General features: G+C 37.5%; 1 protein-coding gene across 1 annotated transcript; it reads right to left on the reverse strand.

The window, feature by feature from the left end:
- Positions 1-519: 519 nt before the first annotated feature.
- LOC103481418 (carbonic anhydrase 4-like) lies at positions 520-16017 on the reverse strand. Its single transcript, XM_008436822.1, has 16 exons — positions 15966-16017; positions 15764-15790; positions 14731-14907; positions 14497-14645; positions 14314-14403; positions 13238-13304; positions 12636-12802; positions 9879-9978; positions 7053-7082; positions 6788-6979; positions 5583-5737; positions 5413-5502; positions 4285-4329; positions 4120-4201; positions 3861-4024; positions 520-933 (listed from the first exon to the last, which is right to left on the reverse strand). Exons 1-16 carry the CDS (start codon positions 16015-16017, stop codon positions 772-774), a joined length of 1749 nt encoding a protein of 582 aa, XP_008435044.1. The 3' UTR covers positions 520-771.
- Positions 16018-20251: the final 4234 nt, after the last annotated feature.

Here is a 20251-nt window from a genome sequence, read left to right on the forward strand (position 1 = left end):
TAAAAAGTTAAGTCGTTATCTTTGTGAAAGTTTATCTTTCACAAACTCACATTTAGGTTCAAAATCTAAAACTCAGTCAATTTATTTGACTTAAAGAGTAGAAGATAGTAGACACAACTAAATGTGCCTCCAATGTTTTACAGTGTATTTTTTTATTTATTGGTTTATGTTTTTTTTGTCTTAGATTTTAAAATATGACCATCCAGTTTGTAATGAAAATAAATCCAAAGTCATGAAAGATGTTAAAAGTACGAACATTTCGCTCTGGTGGGTTTTATGTTCTTAAATATTCTGTTCTTACTTCTGAGTACCGTTATATTAATTGTTAAAATACATCATACTATCTTTAAAAGTAACAAAGAAATCAACAAAACCCCCGGTTTTAACAGAAACATCAAAAATCACAAAAAAGTAATTTAAAAAAAATCTATTTTGTTTATTTTATAATATTTACCAATAATAATATTTGTATAACATCATTTGAAACAACGGCAGAACCTGTATCACATACTTAAGAAACGTTAAACGACGGCTACTTTAAAATCTTTACATTAACTTCTATTTTCATTTATTGTGCAAACGACAAAATCATAAATATAAATTGTAGACATGCAGACATAACAAAACAGATTTAAAATCACGCTCCACCTCTCCGGCTTTAACAACGTCATGACTACTGATGAAATGTTACATTTGGTTTTGCAAGCAGATAATCTTTGAGGAATAGTCGTTTTAATTCACATTTTTAGCTCCGGTTTTGACGAGCGGATCTCAGCAGAAGAGAGCGCAGAGACACGGCAGCAGCAGGTAAACCCAGACGGGGCCAGGTCCGGGTCCAGTGGCTGCAGCCGTGGTGAAGATCTTTCTGGAATTAACAGCCTGAGCGGGCCGGAAGACGTTGTGATATCCTGCATTCTTCGGGAACGTCGCCATCTGATGGAGTCAAACGTAACGTTAGTTCAGTCAGAGACGAAACTCACACTACCTGACATCGTGACAGGAAAGGAAGAGACGAGTACAGGAAGAAAGATTTCATTCTAATTGATGATTTTTTTTTTTATGTTTCTCATGACAAGCAAAAGCAAGGACATTTTCAGGCCCATGTTGTTCCAGAATATAGTAAAGGAACCGGATATTATGGAGGAAAAAACACATTTTTATCATAAAGAAACACAAAAGAAACACGTTTTAGGGTATATGGGGGAAACTTTTCTTTTGCCTTCCCTGACATAAGTTTTAAAAATGCATTTCACCTCTTTATCTGTTAGCGAACGTCTATCCAAATATCATCAAAGATGAGATCTAAGGTGTCTTTGTGCAGGTTTGATGGGGAAAATGCAACAAAGGACATGAAGCGTCATCTCTTATAGATTAGAAAAGAGACTGCGTCGTCCTCAGTCACATGGTTTTCGTCACATAATGATGATGATGATAACATCTGTCCTGATAGGAGCTGATTACACTGATTACCGCAATTTCAACTAAACCAGGAAGACGCAGATTTCACTTCTTGAATGTATTTATACCCGACTCATTATTAGAGCCATTTAAAGGACTGAATTTTAGTTTTCCTTTTTTTTTAAGTTTCTAAATACTGACATGAAGATTTAAAGCCGATAAATAAACCCATGGAGTTTAAAACAGGATGTGCTTCTTATGTAATTTGTGACACTTTGATTCTGATCAGTTTTATCCTTGCCTTTTGAGAATTCGCCATGTGCCATCAGAACGTCGCCACCATTCTTTACTGACGCCGTCAGTTTGCAGGTGATAAACGGCCTTTTGTCTGAGCAGTTAGTTATCAAATCACATTACCTCTGTCGCGTGGGCACATTGCTTTAGAGTTTGATATACATCAGGCTGGCATGTTTCACATAGTTTCCACCTTTCGGTTCCTTAATCTTGCAGAGTTTCTTCAAAGCTCCAATGTGACCATGTATAAACTTCTATTTACATACAGTCACCTGTTTCTGTTCATCTCATTTTGCAGCATTTTCAATGGGATGTACAAATTATTTCCTAGGATGTAATTAAATCAGGTCTACCTGTTCCATGAACACAATAATTATTTAAAACTACTCGTACAACTCAAGGTAATGCTAGAGTAAAAACTGAGATACTGAGTAACAGGAAATGTCCTTAAATCCTTGATCATTCACCAGTGGTGTGTATCCATGTGTGAATAATGAAAATACCAAACAAACGGTAGCATTAAAAACTTTAAAAGTGCAGCACTGTACTTCAGTCCTGCCTGCACTTTACTGCAAAAAGACAAAACAACTGACCCAGCCACTTTCTGAGCTACTTTAAACTAAATTTAGGAAACGCTCACATGTGTTGTACCTGACTCACCTTTCAATCCAGGTCAGAAGTTTTGGGATTGCAACAGATGTTGTAATGCCAAAGTTTTTATGTTTTTGACAGACTTTAGGTGTTTTATACCACAAAGTCTTGGTGAGGGATTCAAACACCAAGAGTTTTTACATATTTCGTTACAACCACAAACTTTAAAGTCTTTTATGTAGAATTTAACAGAACAACACAAAGAAGAACAAAATCATAAAGTGGAATTGAAAAGATGCAATGCTTCAGATAAAATTATAAAACACCTTTAGGGCGGGTATGTTTTCTTTTTCCAGAAGCGTCTGTCAGATAAAAACGTAATAAAATGCAACAAACTTTGTGTTTGTAATGTTGCAAAATGTGAAAAACGGATACCTACCTATGACTTTAAAATAAAAAAATTTACATCTGTATCATAAAGCTTAAGCTGCGACCAAATCCATTAATTTCTCTTTTATCTTACGCACAGACTGACTGTTGAATAATGACAGCTCAATTGGGAATTGTTAAATTCTTGTGTTTGCAATGAATCCCTCCAAAAGAAAAAAAAAAAGCACCTCAAACATTCAGTTGCAATAAATTGCCTTCACCTGCATAAATTCCTGCAAAGAATACCGAAACTAAAACATTAATTCCCTGGAACATGAAACTCCAAAATAAATAATTCAGTAGAAGTAAAGAAAACTTCAGGATGTCCGGAAATACCCAGCAGGCACTCGGATCATTTGAGACATAAAACTCTGTTGCCACCAGTGCAGAGCTCGATCTACGCTTCATGAATGCTGGTCAAAACAAACATAATTTAATGATTATGTGTGTATTTTACAGCATTTCGGATGCTGCTGCGCTGACAGATTTGGACCCAGGCCAAGAAAATTCCACTGATCTTACTCTTGTGTACAAATATTTAAAAGGAAGTGGATGAACAGATCAACAACTCCAGGCAACCATGAGGTAACGTTGGATCACCAAAATCCAGAATCTGACCCAGAAGTTTACATCCAGCTTGTCAAATGGGCAAAAAATAGATCTATTTCTGAATGAAAAGTTATTTTGAAGTTAGTTTTGTCTTATTTCAAGTTTACTAAGATAGAAAATAGCACTAGAAAATAGAGCAAAAACACTTGATTCGATTTTGTATTTTTGCAGTTAAAATATTTTCATCATGTTTCTTCAGGAGTGCAGTCTTATGCAGTGAGTGAGCATAGAAGCCATCTTTGTTGAATGAATAACTGGTTTTTGACAGAAATACTGTTTTAAAGTCTAACAACAATTCTTGTAATATTTCTGACTCCTATGTTATTTTGCAATTTATGGTTGTGGTCGTGAAAATGTTTTCTTCCCACCAGCTTCCAGAGCATCAAAAGGGATAAAAAATTGGATCTATTCCTGAATAATGCTTTAAATTGTATATTGTTTGCATGTTTCAACTGCTAAAACCTACGTTAAACCAAAAGATTTGGCCGTATTTTCAGTATTTGATGCGTCAAATGTTGGGGATGAGGAGTGAAACATACCAGGTCTTGGTCCACTTTGACCGATTCTTTAAAGACTGTCCAAACCACGGCTTCGTTGCAGGAAGGCGTGGTGAGGGAGCCGCTGTAGCGGAAATATGATTCACGGTTCACGTTGCCAAGCAAGTCGTCGATAGAAATCTCATCTGTGACTTCGACTTCAGACTCTGTTTCAGAGCGAAAGATGCAACAGATGAGCGGATGAACGCACATCCTGCGTTTATTCTGGTTTTATTATGTAACAAGGTAAAACCGCGCTCACCGACGTTTCTGATATCCGACAGGTAATGGGTCAGAGTTTTCCAGGCTTCCGCGTTAGAGGCAGAACTCGATGTGGGCGACGTCTAAACAGAAAAATTAGACAAATAATTCGACTTATGACAGAACGACTGAAATACAGACTAAAAAAAATAATAATATGCCTTACTGTTTCTGCTGGAGCTGTGGAGGAGGAACTTTTAGTAGATGAAGCCTAAAAATGGATGTGGATTACGTTTATTTAACAAATTTGCATGAAGCAGAAAACATAATAAGTCAACTGAACTGGCCTATTAATTTTTATTTCTTCTAACTATATTAGAGACTTTATATCTCATAAAGAAATCTAATAAAATCAGACTTGGCTTTAACAAAATATTCCCTAAAATGACTCTTTAATTTCTCTACAATAAATATGTTGTTTCCTCTTTCCTGCTCTGCGATCTTCATCAGGCGTGAGTCATACTGGACATCAGATAACTGAGAGAATGCTATGCACCGTACACAATAGGGGCAAGATGAGCTGTTCTTACTCTGTGCACACATCTTTGTCTAAAGTACCACATGATTTACGTTTACAGTTGACAGTCATGCCATTTTGTCTCAGTCTACAAGCATTCCTGAGAGGACACACCCACCGACTTATGGAGGTCAGTCTGACATGGATTGGAAACACTTAAAAAAAAATTGCATGTTTTTAGCTACATTGGAAACTTGCATGAGTCATTTCTGACTGCATGTATGTTGGACCCCAAACGGGTTTTGGTGAGATTGGATGGCTTATTAGAGCTGGATCTCAATGTGATTCTTATATGGGACCCAAAACATCCACTGTAAAACATTAGAAGGTGGTTTAACTTGAAAATGAAAGCCCACCTGCTGGCTTGAAAATGAAATTTAAGTCAACAAGAAAATCATTTTAAAGATATAAACATTGTTTTTTAAGTTCATCAATCTTGAATTGTGAGTTTTAACTTAATGCTGCAATTTAAACCAAATAATTATTTCACAATATGCAAGAAAAAAAAACTGTCAAAAACACACCGCTAAGCATTCTGGGAAATAGTTCCCACTTCTGTCTTTTTCTTCTTTCAGTTTTTAAAGTGTTAACCTAAAAACTCTAGTTTATTTAACTCTTAATAAAAACACAACTTACTGCTGTAAGTTTATCTTTCACAAACTCACACATTTAGGTTCAAAATCTAAAACTAACTACATTTATTTGACTTAAAGAGTAAAAGATAGTAGACACAACTAAATGTGGCTTAAATGTTTTACAGTGTATGTCAGTCTTTACCTCAATTAAAAACCCCAGCACTGCCAGGCCATCAGGAGTCTTTAGTGCCTCATCCAATGTTAAATCCTTCCTCTTGCTCACGATGTGCATCTGCACAAAACAAACCATTTATTGGATAAAACAGTCATAAAACAAACTCTTGTCTGAGTAACATGATGGAGAATTGCTACCTCCATTGGGTATTGTTTCTGGTCCACGGTGTGCTCTGAGCCCACAGAGTCGGCTGATTCGGTTCCCCAGTGGAAGTGGAACTGAAGAGTTGAGTAAACATGACTCAATCCACCTCCTGACGCCTCCACCAATCCCTCCTCCAACACGCACTGCACTGAAAGATTAAAAACAAATGGTAACTCAACGTTTTGATCCAAAATGAAGGAAAAACTCAGAATTTTAAAGATCATTTCTTTCAAAAGGGCCTAAAAACACAACGTCTTGCCTGCAGTAGGTAACCCTATTGATATGCTGATTTACACTGCAAAAGCACAAAATCCTACCAAGTACTTTTGTTTTCAAATGCAAATATATTAGTAAACTTAAAATAAGACAAAACTAACTTACAAGTAACTTTTAGCAAGCTATAAGAGCTTGTTTTTAAATAATTCCTTAATGTTGTAATAAAAAAGTTCAAGATCTACTGGCACCGTTACCTAGCAACGCCTGCCAAGCCCAGCCGGTCACCTAGCAACCAAGTTCAAGTTGTACTGGTAGATTATTTCAATTATAAAAAGACAAATTTTACAATAAGGGAAATAATCTGTCTATGGAACTAGTACTTTAGTTTTGTCTTATCTCAAGTTTACTAAGATATTTGTAGAAACTAGACAAAAACACTTGGTAAGATATTGTGTTTTTGCAGTGTGGCATAAATCTGAACCAGTCGTACCTGAAGGCTAAAACATACAACAAGTATGAGAGAGGCCTGGACCGAAACTGATTTTTACCAACTCAAAAATAACATAGCTGTTAATGCAAATGGTATTTTAGGAACCTTAAAACTGTTGTCATGTTTCAAAGTCAAGTAAAGATTTTCTCGTTACAATAACTGAAAATTATTGTAAAAAATTATTTTACAGTTCGACTTTTTTTTTTTTCTTACAACACTGTGACTGCCCTTCAGATTCGTCATGTGAATGTATTTTAGCATCTACATCTGATCATCTTTCCCGAAGGTCTCCAGTCCTCATCCTCAAAATCCACTGTCCTGCAGGTCTGAGAAGCAAACCTGAATCAGGGCCTTTTGCCAAACGTGAAAGCATGCTGAAGAGGAGATTCAACCATCTGATGCAGCTGTTTTGCAGCAGGGATGCATCTAAAACTTGCAGGGCAGTACAACTCGAGGACAGAAACTATGTTTAAAAAACAAAACAATCCAAACCTGTGTGGCCTGTATTGATGATAGACTTTATGGCATGTTTGTTGTCAAAATTAGTAAAGGTGAAGGAATTGAGAGTCCCATTCTCCACAACAGTATAAGTGCTGATGTCGATGGGTGACTGGCTTTCACCGCCACACTGGGAGCCAGACAGCTCAAACCAATGAGATGGCGTGTAATCTGGAGTTAGAAAGCCTTTAAAACAATTGGAATGTCAGTAAACTCAGGAATATAATATTAAACTATATTTCACATAGTTGATACATACCACTGTGGTCCTCATAGCACCACAGATGAGCTAAAGATGAAAAAAAAAACAGACATATTTAATCAGAACAATAACCAAAGACTGAAAAATTACAACCAGTGACGTGCGGTTAGGGGAGGCAGCAGCGAGCTTAGCCTCACCTGGAATTGCGTAACCTCTCGCTAACTGCACTGGTTGCCACTCTATGAGCGCATGCTCCTTCTGTCTGTACGTCGCCAATAAAATGGTTAAAAACATTCAATGTATGAACTGATTTTCCATAATTTAGCTCATGTATTTAATGCACTGTGTTTTTATTGTCACCAACTGTGTGTGTAACGTGTTTCGTGTGCTGAGGAGCCATCAGAAACGGCAGAGAACAGATTCGAGGTGAGGCAGGCAGTTCTCGTGCCTCACCGCTGGGGGCGCTCATGAACCCAGACATTGTGACTCCACAACTGCAGAGTAAGAGAYKGTAACAGCAATCTAGCCATACARTAGCYGCGCTGATACAGAGAGCGAGAAAGACGTGGTTTTGAGTTGTACTTTAACGGTTTCTCCCTTTGCTGTTAAGCACAGCACGAAATTAATATCTACATGTCAAGTTTGATTGAGACAATGGAATTATTCTGCAGCTGCGGCGCGGCTAAGCATCATATGTTAAAGAATAGTCTTTTTGCCCTCCAGCATTGTACGCATGCGCAAAATTTCCTTATGTAAACAATAACATGCAGGGGGTCTAGATTTGTAAATCCAATTAAAATTAAGTCGGTGCTTCACCAGCTATGAACTTCACCGCACGTCACTGATTACAACATATATCTTTAGCTTTAAAGTAGCTACAAATGTGAAAATTTCAGATTTTTCAGCTCAATTTAGAAGAAAAAATGAGCCTGTAATAGAGATTGAGACTTGGTGAGCTACATGCTGACAGAAGTTTTTGGGAGCATGTAAGACTTTGGAAGCAATCCTGTTAAATATTTAACCACTATTTTAGGTAAAATTGGTACAATGTAGAGAACTCGGACATCTTCTGTCACAACCTAGCTTTTAAAAACAGACATCCTTGATTTAAATTTAATGTGACAGAACTATTCATTTTTATCTTCTTCTTTGCGCTTGTTGTGTTGTTGATGTATTTTGTTGTGTTGTGATCTAAACTGCCTGCTAATTCGCTAGCACAGTATAGCTAAGTGCTGTAGGAGGGTTTGCTATGGTGGCTAATTCCTCAAAAATTAAACAAAACTATAAGTGTCTTCATAAATGTTTGCCAAATGTTTTTATCAGCAAATTCTCACAGGTTGTTAACCACTGCTTTTCTAACTTAAAGGCCCAGCTAGCTAGGCTGTATGACAAGCAAGTTGCTATTCGTCTTTTTATTTCTTTTATACCTTAACACAGCTAAAGCTTCTATGATATTTTTTAGCCATAATAAAGAACTGCAGCCCTCTAAGCATCTTACTTCCTGCAGAAATGCCCTCCTTCATTATTTTTCTGTTTAGGACTTTTATCCTCTTTATTAGCGACACAAATTAGCATCGCTAAATTTTCAGCAATGTTGCTTTGCCTGAGGCCTCTGATTTCACCTTCCAGCACATTTTACCCTCATCTACATCTGTTTGAGATCATCACACTGAATGTATTCCTTTCTCTTAGTGTTGTTTTGTATAATACTGCTGTGTAATGTTGATGTAACCCAGCTATATTTTATTTGTTTGTTCTGTGTTATTTGCTTTTCTGTATTGTTTTTACTTTATGGGTAGTGTCCCTTTATGAGCAAGGTACGACATCACTTTACGGCAGCGTTCCGACTGCAGTTACTAGGGAAACTCCCGGGCTTTAGAGTTTCAGAGCTGCTGTGGAGCAGAGACGTGCCAGTCTCTGCCGCCCTTCTGCATGGCCTTGACTTCTTTATGCCTGATATATTATGTTTTCCTGCTAGGTGAGCATTACTGGAGATTTGTAATGTCGTATGTGTTCTAATTTTATGTACTAAGTCGTCGCTAATTCTATAATGTTTTAGAAACCAAACTCCTGTTTTACCGTGGGTATTGTGAGTTAAAATGACTGTCGAGTTTGTCGTGTTAAATGAAATATTTCATTTTCATCTATGCTCATGAGGTGCTTATTATTTGATGGAGTTATATTCCTGATAAAAAATCTTAAGTGCTGTTTTAAAATGGAGCTCACTGCTCTTAGTTACTAGGGAAACTCCCGGGCTTTAGAGTTTCAGAGCTGCTRCGGAGCAGAGACGTGCCAGTCTCTGCCGCCCTTCTGCATGGCCTTAACTTCTTTATGCCTGATATATGATGTTTTCCTGCTAGTGCATTATTGTGGCCGATATTGGGGAAAGGAACACTGGGAAGGTGCTCCTGTGCATGCGGAGAAAGAGAGAGAGGCTGCGTAGTTTCTGTGTCTGGACGTCGGCTGCCGTCGTCATTCTGGGTCGCCATCCTAGCCAGGACAACCTCTTTCATCGTTTCGTACGCATCAGACACACACACAAATATAGAGCTCTATATGAACTATTTTTTTTGCTGGCCAGCTTCTTTTAATTTAATTTAATAAAATTTTTTACCAAGGACCCTGAAAGGATTCCTTATGACCAAAATGTTTTTTTTTTCTTTTCTCTTTGTGGGTTTTCCAGGAAAACTGTATGACAAAGTGTTGAGACGAAGTTGGATGTGTTTCAGTCCAGTAATTTGTAATAAATAAACTGGTTGATAGTAAACTGCTATCTGAACCCGAGTAAATTCTGTTCTTTGGCTACATTGACACTGAAACTCTCCTGATCCTGAACCACACGCTAACTGCCCTTGACAAGCTAAAACAAACAGTTTGACTTACGTGGAGGAGTTGCGGGGGAGGCGGTGATATTTCGTCCATTAAGAGGTTGTATAGGTCGGTAGTTTGGTGCGATGCTATTATCAGTGGAAAAACGCAGTAGCTACGAAACACAATATGTTACTTTATCACAGGTTCAACTGTAATTTAATGGAAAAAAAAGGAAAAATCAACATCTGTATATGCCTATATATACAGCATTAAGCATTTCAGCATTGAAAATCTGCTGAAAATAACAGCTCTGAGATACTTCAAGGTTCTCAGGACAGGTTTTGCATTTATTTGGTGTTAATTTATGATAATTTAGAAGTACTGCAATAAACCGTCGGTTTTATCTTAAATGGAGCCAGTCCAAACTCAATATATAGTACACAGGTCAAATCAAGTTTCTATTTTCACACAATTCAGAAAAAAGGCAATTCAAAGGGCTTTACACGATAAAAACAACCAACTGCAATTTATATCTGAAATAAACTGCTGAATTTCTCTAACACCACGGTGTGGGAAATGTGCTTTTACCTCCCCTATTTTGTACCCAATTGTGAGTGGGGCAAAATAAACATAGGTGCTCATCCTCCTTTGCTTCTATACATAAGGTACATAAGGGCTTTTTCTGCAACTTACTGACCCAAACCACATATGTATACCTATGTGGCATGTTTGCTTAATGTCATATTTATGGAAATAACAGGATTAGATTAGAAGTAAGAACACCCTGATGAACTAATAATTTTAAAAGGTGTTTTAGGCCTGTCGCGATAAACGATAAATCGCACGATAAATTAAACCTATTGACTTCATTTTAATTATCGTCTTTATCCGGCCTTTTTTCTTTCTGTTGATGACACTGAATGAAAAAAGGCTCAGCTCCGGTGCTCTCCACTGACCCTCCCTTCCTCATTTCCTTAGTCTAATGCCCAGGGCACACTACACCAGTTGTCGGCCTATTTTCAAACCCTGAGAGACACCTTAGCCGACAGAAATCCTAGGTATAACGGTTCGATCGGGTTCGTCGTGCCGTGTGGTGTCCAGCCACATGGGCACAAAATAATGGCTACAAGTCCAGTTAACTAGTTTTAAAACCAGACATTAATCAATGCTTTACTAGAATCTACCTGTGATGCATGTGGCTAGAGTCAGTAAAGTCCTGACTGAATGAAAATCATTATAACCTATTTATAATGTTAACGAAGAACAGCTGAAAACTTACCGGGTTTATCAACTGAGGTAGCAATTTGGCTCCAACTCCTCCCCTTGTCATTTCTATATTCTTTGCACGAAATGTTGAATAAATATTAATGTTGTTTCCACCTATCATCTCCAATGTGCGCTGGACTTCGGGTCGCGCCGTGTCAGCTGGTTGGGATTCCCCTCGGTAATTTCCAATCAGAAAGCGCTCAGAATCCGCGCTTTCTGATTGGCTACCTGTCACATTCAGCGTTAATCTCCCAGCCGGGGAAAACCCCTGATTTAGATCGGAGCGGCCACGACGATCTACCACACACTACAGGATGATCAGTTACAAAATCACCAATCTTAGATCAGTCAACGATTTAAGATTGTCAAGGGGAAAACAGGGGCAAAAAATCGTGTAGTATGAACTACTGCATTAGGTAGTCGGATGTGCCCATCTTCTCTATTTAAATCTAGTGATTACTGAAGGGGAATATAGTATACATATTTAATAATCTGCACTCTTTTGGTTGAATGCAGTATTTATTTCCACTTTACCTTTATGTTGTTTAGTTTTATTCAAGTACGTTTTTTGTTAATGGAGGCTGAGAATCCATTTTATTTTTGTTTTGGTTGTTTTGCTTATTTAGTTTATCAGTTCCAGTGTTATGTGTTCTTTTGAAAATAAAGTGTATGGCAGGAAATCGCTTGCATTATTAGTCATTTCCATTAAATCAGTGTCAAAAGGTCTTGAAACAATATTATCGTTTATCGTAATAATTTTTTAGACAATTAATCGTCCAGCAAAATTCGTTATCGTGACAGGCCTATTGATAATTGGGTAAAAGTAGTTACTTCTTGAGTTTTCTGTCCACTGCACAGATGTAGTCAAATAAATTTTAGATTTTTTTCTCAATCGTGAAGTGCGGAGATTGCTGTTTAAAATCTTTAAAGATGCTATGCCTAATCCTAACTACGGTGAGCTTTGTGCTCTCTCTCAACGCTTTAACTTGTTTTTTCTCTTCCCAGTTTAATATATTCAGCCAAGCACCTGCTACACAACGAGAAGTGAAAACCACAGACTAAAGTATGAGCACCTCATAAATAAAAGTGTTATCACCTGACAGTTGGATCAGATAAAGAACGCTATCAACCTCCAGCTAACACACAGACACTTACGTATTTGTTTGGACTCACATGTGGCGTACTTAACATGTTTGCTTGTTCATACAGTCAACAGAAGAAAAGAAGAGACTGAACCTGATTGTGAAACAGAAATTTCAAAGCAGGTGCCGGCAGGTACCAGTATGTCTGCCGGTGCCTGCCTGTATATCACTATATTTCATAACACTTGCTTGAATGCATCAGTGGATGCTTATATAGCAGATATTGCCACCACGGGTCAAAGTGGTTCAGCTGTTTGGAATGACTAAGCCCTGAACGAAATGATAGGTATATGCAAAACCTGCCGTTCAGCACAATGTCTCCAACCTTAAACGACTACAAGTTCATATAAAATAAACCCCCTTTCCCTCTTTGTTGGCTCAACATAACCTTATCCTCACTTGTTCTGGAAAGTAGACTTACCAAATCTTTGTGAACTTTTATCGGCTCTTGAAAGATCGTCCACACGACAGCTTCGTTACAGTAGGGTGTAGTCAGAGAGCCCATGTATCGGTAAAACTTTGTGCGATCCACGTTACCAATCAGATCATCGATAGCGATGTTGTCTACTTCCATGCTAAAGCCCTCCTCTGTGAAATATATGGAAGAAATCAGAAGAAAGTTCAACATTTAATTTTGATCATATTTAAGAATAATATACATAAAGTACAACAAAAATGCCAACTTAATTAAAAGCAACAGCAAATGGATTTTAAACCCATCTGAGCTCAAAGTGGAACAATTTTTGAAACAGTGACTTTGTGTAATTTCCTGCTTCATGTTTTGATGAAAGTGCTGACACTAAACACTGAGACCATGCAGGATTTTTGCTGTTGTTTCTGCCTGTGATAATTGCTGCTGGTTTTACTTGTGTTGTGTCTATCATGCTTCCTGTAGACGAAAATACAGTAAGCTTGATGTTTATCCTGAACCGTAGTGACAACACTGTCCACTTCCGACTCTCCCAGGTTGGTAACAACATTTAAATAGAAAACAGAGGAATTTAAGTGAAACCAAAAACTCACCTGGGATGTCTTTCAGGTAGGATGTAAACGTTTCCCACGGCACAGACATGTTTCCATCTTCTGTTGCCTTTAGGAATAAATCATTCAGTGTCAACTGTATACAATAAAGTAGATACTATTTTTACATCCTATGTCAGACAGCATTGTTTTCACATTAGCTGTTTGAAATTCACATTTAGACATGCGATAGCTATATCTACAGTATTTGATCGGAGAAGACCCCTATGAAACGTTGGTAACTCCCACCACAGTACTTGTGATAATATATATTTTATAAAAGAATTCAGGGAATCTAAAAAAATGAGGGGCTTAAATATTGATCTTATATCTACAAGCCCAGATTACCAGTACTGTTTTATTTTTACCTGATAAACTTGAAGGGAATCCAGCTCATTCTGACTGTGGGGAAAACTTTGGAAATATCTAGAAAGTGTGCTTAAGAGTGAATCAACCAGGCTACACAGAGCGTGATTTCGTTTGATTTGACCTAAGTTTGACTGAAATATATGCTGCACAGGTTTCAAAGTAGCATGAACCAAACTTCTTAGAAAACTGGAGACAATTTGTGCCTCTGCTAAGTCACAGTTTCTGCCTCTACCACCAGTGGATAGGAAAGTTTGCTACGTCAGAACTTGAGCTGTGTAGCCTGAAGTGACCCAATTCAGATTTTTTTTTTTTTCGTAATGCAACCTATATCTGATCTTTTCATGACAATCTCAACAAGTAAGTTTTGCATGGAATAACTTGGACATCCAACAGAGCTCTGAGCTCAACCCAACAGATCTTTGAGAGGAATTAAAGCTCCAACATCACTTTCTGACTTTACACCTGCACACTTTGGAAGAATGGTAACAAATTCCCATTGCCAAACTATTACGCCTTGTGAAAAAAATCTTTCCAGAAAAGGGGGAACTGCTACAGCAGCAAAATATGAGTCATGTCATAGATAACCTTCAGATTGTGATGCAGCTCAAGCTCCTGTGTGGTACGGAGGCAGAAACCCTGTTCAGCATGTTTCTCAAGTTAGACAAGAGAGATTTGTCAGAGGAGTAAACTGGAGAAAGTTTATAACTCACGTCAATAAAAAACCCAAGAACAGCAAGTCCATCTTCATGATAAAGAGTCTCATTCAGGAGAATTCCTTTTTTTGCAGTGACTATGTGCATCTACAGAAAAAAAGACAAAGACGCTTTGGTAAGCAAAGGATGCTCAACCAGAGGAATCATTAGAAAACTAGAAGGAATGTTTAAAAACTTTACCTCCATTGGGTAATGATGGCCGTCTAAAGCATGCTCTGAACCTGAGTGGTTTGCTACATCCCAGTGGAAATGAAACTGCAGTACAGAATATTCACCATCAAGTCCACCTCCACTCACTTCAACCATATCCGCTTCAATGTGACATTCCACTGAGGACGAGATGAAGAAAAATGAAAGTGGTTAAAATCAAGTTAAGCATGTTTTGAATACTGCCAAGAATGTCCAGCTTTGTACCTGAATGTCCATTATTTGTGATATTCTTGATGGCGGATTGAGAGGAGAAATTAACAAACGTGAAATTCCCCAAATTTGGGTCAATGGTAACGATGCTGGTGACGATATCAATTGGAGATTGTTTTTCTCCTCCACAGTGAGATCCATCTAAGGCTTCCCAATGCTGTGGAGTGTGACCTATAAAAGATCCAGATGCCTTTAGGCTTGTGAGAGCATGTACCCGCATGTATCACAAACAGAGGCAGGCAGAGTGCACAAAATTATACCCAAGTCAGAGGACTTCAACATAAGTGGAAATGTTGATATTTTAAGGATAAAAATGACAATAATTCATATAAGTAATGAAAAATAACAATCACTTTTCCAAATCAGTTTCTTTCAACAAAAAACGTATGAAACTTTAATAAAAACTGCAGGTGCGTGTCTGTGCCTGGTGAAGTTTTGGTTAAAACATATTTGTTTCTCATTCAGTGGGTAGAAAATCCAAAAATGTTAAAAATATTTTTTTTTTAAAAAGTTCCAACTCTGAACAACAGATTTCAACACAACAGATCTTTGAGAGGAATTAAAGCTCCAACATCACTTTCTGACTTTACACCTGCACACTTTGGAAGAAGTGTAGAAAGAAAATAGAAAAATACTAGATTTTTCTATTTTTCTTGACAGTTATTCTTTTATTTGTATTTATTTGTTCCATTTTTTTCTAATATCCCTCGTTTTAATCAACATAATGTCAAACAAAAATAATCCAACAATTAAATACAAACAACAAACATGTTGTTTTCTGTAGGTATTATGTTGACTGTTTAGATTTTTTTTACACATTTGACTAAAACACGCTTTGGTTAAAACAAATCCAGAAATTTTAGTCAAGTAAGAGTAGAAATATTTCACAGTAAAATTACTCAAGTAAAAGTAAAAAGTACAGAGTTTTTTCTTCAAAAAAGTTACTTATGTAAATGTAATTGAGTAAATGTAACTAGTTACTATCCAAATCTGACCAAAAATATAGCAGAAATAATAGTTTACTTACCACAACCAGTGTAGCACCACTCATTGGCTAAAGCAGAGGAAGAGAAACATGAATGATGGAGTTTGTGTATTTAAATGCTAAATGACATGGATCTGATTTTGAAATTGAAATATGTTTCAATTAAAGAACTTTATATTTTGCCAGTTCATGCTACATTTACCCATAGCTCCAGAAGGAAGTAGAAACAATCAAAAATACTCACATTTCACCAGAGCCACCAAGGTCAGACCTAGGACCAATCTTAGGAGACTCATCTTCAAATGAAGAAGAAATGTTTTCATTAATAATTATCAAGCCAGTGGTTTAAAGCAACTTCATCGGTTCTACCCAAAATAAGCCAAACTCCTTAAAGTCCTGTAGGTTTTTTTTTTTTGCATTTTTAGACTAACCTTACTTTGCATGGCTTCAAATCAGTTAATCTTCTCAAATGTTGTATGAAAGGAATGATTCAGCTCATATATGAGCATCTATCCAACAAAGAGTTTATGAACAAGAAAAGAGAAACATTACATTAGAACGAGTTGAGATTAATATATAGGTTTGCTCTGGGAGGGGCCCCCTGCTGCTGTGTATACAACACTGAGCCATGATGGAGACACAAACAGCTGTTTTCTAAATAAGCCTGATTATAATAAAAACAATCAACCTAATTTGCATTTTGTGTCAAAACAACATAGCGTTTTCGGAAGGAATCTGAAGCTGATTTTCTTTACTTCTCCGCTGATCCGCATCCAAAATGAAAAATGAACAATTATGTATTCGTCTTTTTACATAAACTAGAACTTAACTGATGTACAATGTATTTATCTTTCACCTGACAAGAATTTATTTAACTCCAAATGATTCTCATTCTTAAACAGCTGCGTAAAAAGACACAACCCGCTGTCGTGAAAAAGATGTTTATTGAAATTATCAAAGGAAATTGTTTAAAATACTAAAACTGGTTTAAGAACTTTTCATTAATAAAAACTGTAGGGAAAGTAGGAAACCATTGCATTCAAAGAAGAAATGTAGTTAGAAAATAATCTATAATAATCAGGATCAACAATCATTTAACGTTTCGTGAAATCAAATAGAAGAAAACGACGGCAGAATTAAGAGTTTTGTTTAGTAGTGAAAGTATTTCTACATGCACAAATCAGAGACAATGACCAAAGAAAGAGGCTTCAGTTTGCAAGAAAGCATAAAGATGAGAATGGAAGAAGGAGATGTGATGATGAGTTCATTAGGGCGACTAACCCGTTCATGCACAGCCGTCACTGCAGTGGACAGATACCTGAAAGCCATTTCCTTCTGTTTCTTGTGGATTTTTATGTTATAAATGCACACAGACCACAAGTGGACACTATCTTACAATAATCAACTTCTGGCCATCTGCTGCAAGTGCAAGAAGATTTCTGCTAAATCCAACATGGCGGACAGATGAAAACTGCAGACCAACCCAGTCTGTCCGTCTGCTGTGAAAGACTCTGGCAGGTGAATAAAACATTGTGACGTCAAATAACCGCTAAAGACTAAAACTACTGATGTAGTTTCCAAATAACAATTTTGCATTTGGAGAAAATTACAACTGATCACCTAGAAAAGAAATTCTAGAAAAAACATTTTGTTTTGCACTTTTTTTAATGCCTTATGAAAATCAAAAACACTTTGGAAAACAATCCTGACATAAAGGATCATAATTCTGAATGAAAGGGCTGCAGAGGAAGATAAAGGGATGAACCCATCATGCATACAGGCCTGCTGTACAAGCATTATGATCTGGGGTTGCTACAGCTGGTCAGGTCAAAGGTCAGCAACATTATGCCCCAAAGAATGAGATCAGCTGACCACCTGATTGTCTCAGGTCTGATGAAAAAAGATGAAGATCTTCTTCTTTTCATCCTCTAAACTGAAAACTCAGTGAAAACTCACAGAAAGTCTCTAAAATCCTCAGACCTCTTAGTCTGACACTAACACTGTCACTTAGTTTATTTTCATCTTGATCACTTTGACCTCTGGTCAAGTCTGGTCAAGATGAACACACAGAGACATGGATGTTTGTTTGTGTTTAGTTTTCCATTTTGTCCGGATGATTGACATAATTAGAATGACAGACTAATTTCTACAGGTACCAGCATACCATCAGTGTGACATAACTAATTCAGGTTCAGTGTTTTCACACGCAGCACTAAAGTTGTTATTATTTCAGATTTGGGTCAAATGTTCTTGCAATCTTACAAAGTGATCTCGGTCAACAGCTCTCCATCTTTTCTATTTGTTCATGTTCAGTTTTCCTTTGGATTTCGGTGAATTTTCCCGTTATGTCTGACTGACCATGTTCACAAAGTGATTAGCCACTTCTCTGGTCCCTGAATGTTTTAGGTTAGAAAATACAGGTCCTTCTCAAAAAATTAGCATATTGTGATAAAGTTAATTATTTTCCATAATGTAATGATAAAAACTAAACTGTCATATATTTTAGATTCATTGCACACCAACTGAAATATTTCAGGTCTTTTATTGTTTTAATACTGATGATTTTGGCAAACAGCTCATGAAAACCCAAAATCTCTGTCTCAAAAAATTAGCACATTTCATCGGACCAATAAAAGAAATGTGTTTTAATACCAAAAAGGTCAACCTTCAAATAATTATGTTCAGTTATGCACTCAATACTTGGTCAGGAATCCTTTTGCAGCCTTCAATGCGGCATGGAGGCAATCAGCCTGTGGCTCTGCTGAGGTGTTATGGAGGCCCAGGATGCTTCGATAGCCTTAAGCTCATCCAGAGTTTTGGGTCTTGCGTCTGTCAACTTTCTCTTCACAATATCCCACAGATTCTCTATGGGGTTCAGGTCAGGAGAGTTGACAGGCCAATTGAGCTCAGTAATACCATGGTCAGTAATACCAGTGGTTTTGGCACTGTGAGCAGGTGCCAGGTTGTGCTGAAAAATGAAATCTTCATCTCCATAAAGCTTTTCAGCAGATGGAAGCATGAAGTGCTCCAAAACCTCCTGATAGCTGCTGCATTGACCCTGCCCTTGATAAAACACAGTGGACCAACACCAGCAGCTGACATGGCTCCCCAGACCATCACTGACTGTGGGTACTTGGCGCTGGACTTCTGGCCTTTTGGCATTTCCTTCTCCCCAGTCTTCCTCCAGACTCTGGCACCTTGATTTCCGAATGACATGCAAAATTTGCTTTCATCCGAAAAAAGTWCTTTGGACCACTGAGCAACAGTCCAGTGCTGCTTCTCTGTAGCCCAGGTCAGAGGCTTCTGCCATTGTTTCTGGTTCAAAAGTGGCTTGACCTGGGGAATGCAGCACCTGTAGCCCATTTCCTGCACACGCCTGTGCACGGTGGCTCTGGATGTTTCTACTCCAGACTCAGTCCACTGCTTCCGCAGGTCCCCTAAGGTCTGGAATCGGTCCTTCTCCACAATCTACCTCAGGGTCTGGTCACCTCTTCTCGTTGTGCAGCGTTTTCTGCCAGACTTTTTCCTTCCCACTGAGGTGCCTTGATGGAGCACTCTGGGAACAGCCTATTCATTCAGAAATTTCTTTCTGAACGAAAGAAATTTCAATGATGGCCTTCTGAACAGCAATCAGGTCAGCAGTCTGACCCATGATTGCGGTTTTGAGTAATGAACCAGGCTGGGAGTTTTTAAAAGCCTCAGGAATCTTTTGCAGGTGTTTAGAGTTACTTAGTTGATTCAGATAATTAGGTTAATTACTCGTTCAGAGAACCTTTTCATGATATGCTAATTGCTAATGATATGCTGAGACAGGGATTTTGGGTTTTCATGAGCTGTATGCCAAAATTATCAGTATTAAGAAATAAAAGACCTGAAATATTTCAGTGGGTGTTCAATGAATCTAAAATATATGAGTTAAATTTTTATCATTACATTATGGAAAATAATGAACTTTATCACAATATGCTAATTTTTTTAGAAGGACCTGTAGATAAACTGGTTTTCTCTCCACACACAAGTTCATTGAGTTTAATTTATGGCAAGCAGCTTCATGAAAATGCTAAATGTAATGCTACAGATGATGTTATCATGTTAGCTGATGCCTCATCTCACTGGATATTTTGAAAAAGAATCATATTTCTTTCTGGTTTTGGGTCTGTACTGTGCTGGATGTTTCTGTTTCTTTAAGATTCTGTTGATCTGCTGAAAGTGTCATTTTTAAAAAAACACGAGAACTGGAGGGAAAATAGGTGAAAAATCAGAGTCCAAAGAAAATTATGTGAAAACTATGTAAAATTGGAGAGTAGTAGGAGAAAGTACAATTATATACTAAACTGGCTGCATACCAGAAGACCAGGTGTCTGATCCTTCCTTTCCTGTTGGCCTGTGGAAAAAATTGTTTTTACATAAGAACAATAAGACAAAATAGAAGAATACCTTGACATCTGGTCTCAGTACAATTTGCAGGTAAGTTTGCAAACTGATAGTACATCAGATTACAGAAGTACCTGAGAAAGTGCTCAATGCAGC

This window comes from Poecilia reticulata, linkage group LG19 (genome assembly GCF_000633615.1).
Source record: "Poecilia reticulata strain Guanapo linkage group LG19, Guppy_female_1.0+MT, whole genome shotgun sequence".
Taxonomy (NCBI): domain Eukaryota; kingdom Metazoa; phylum Chordata; class Actinopteri; order Cyprinodontiformes; family Poeciliidae; genus Poecilia; species Poecilia reticulata.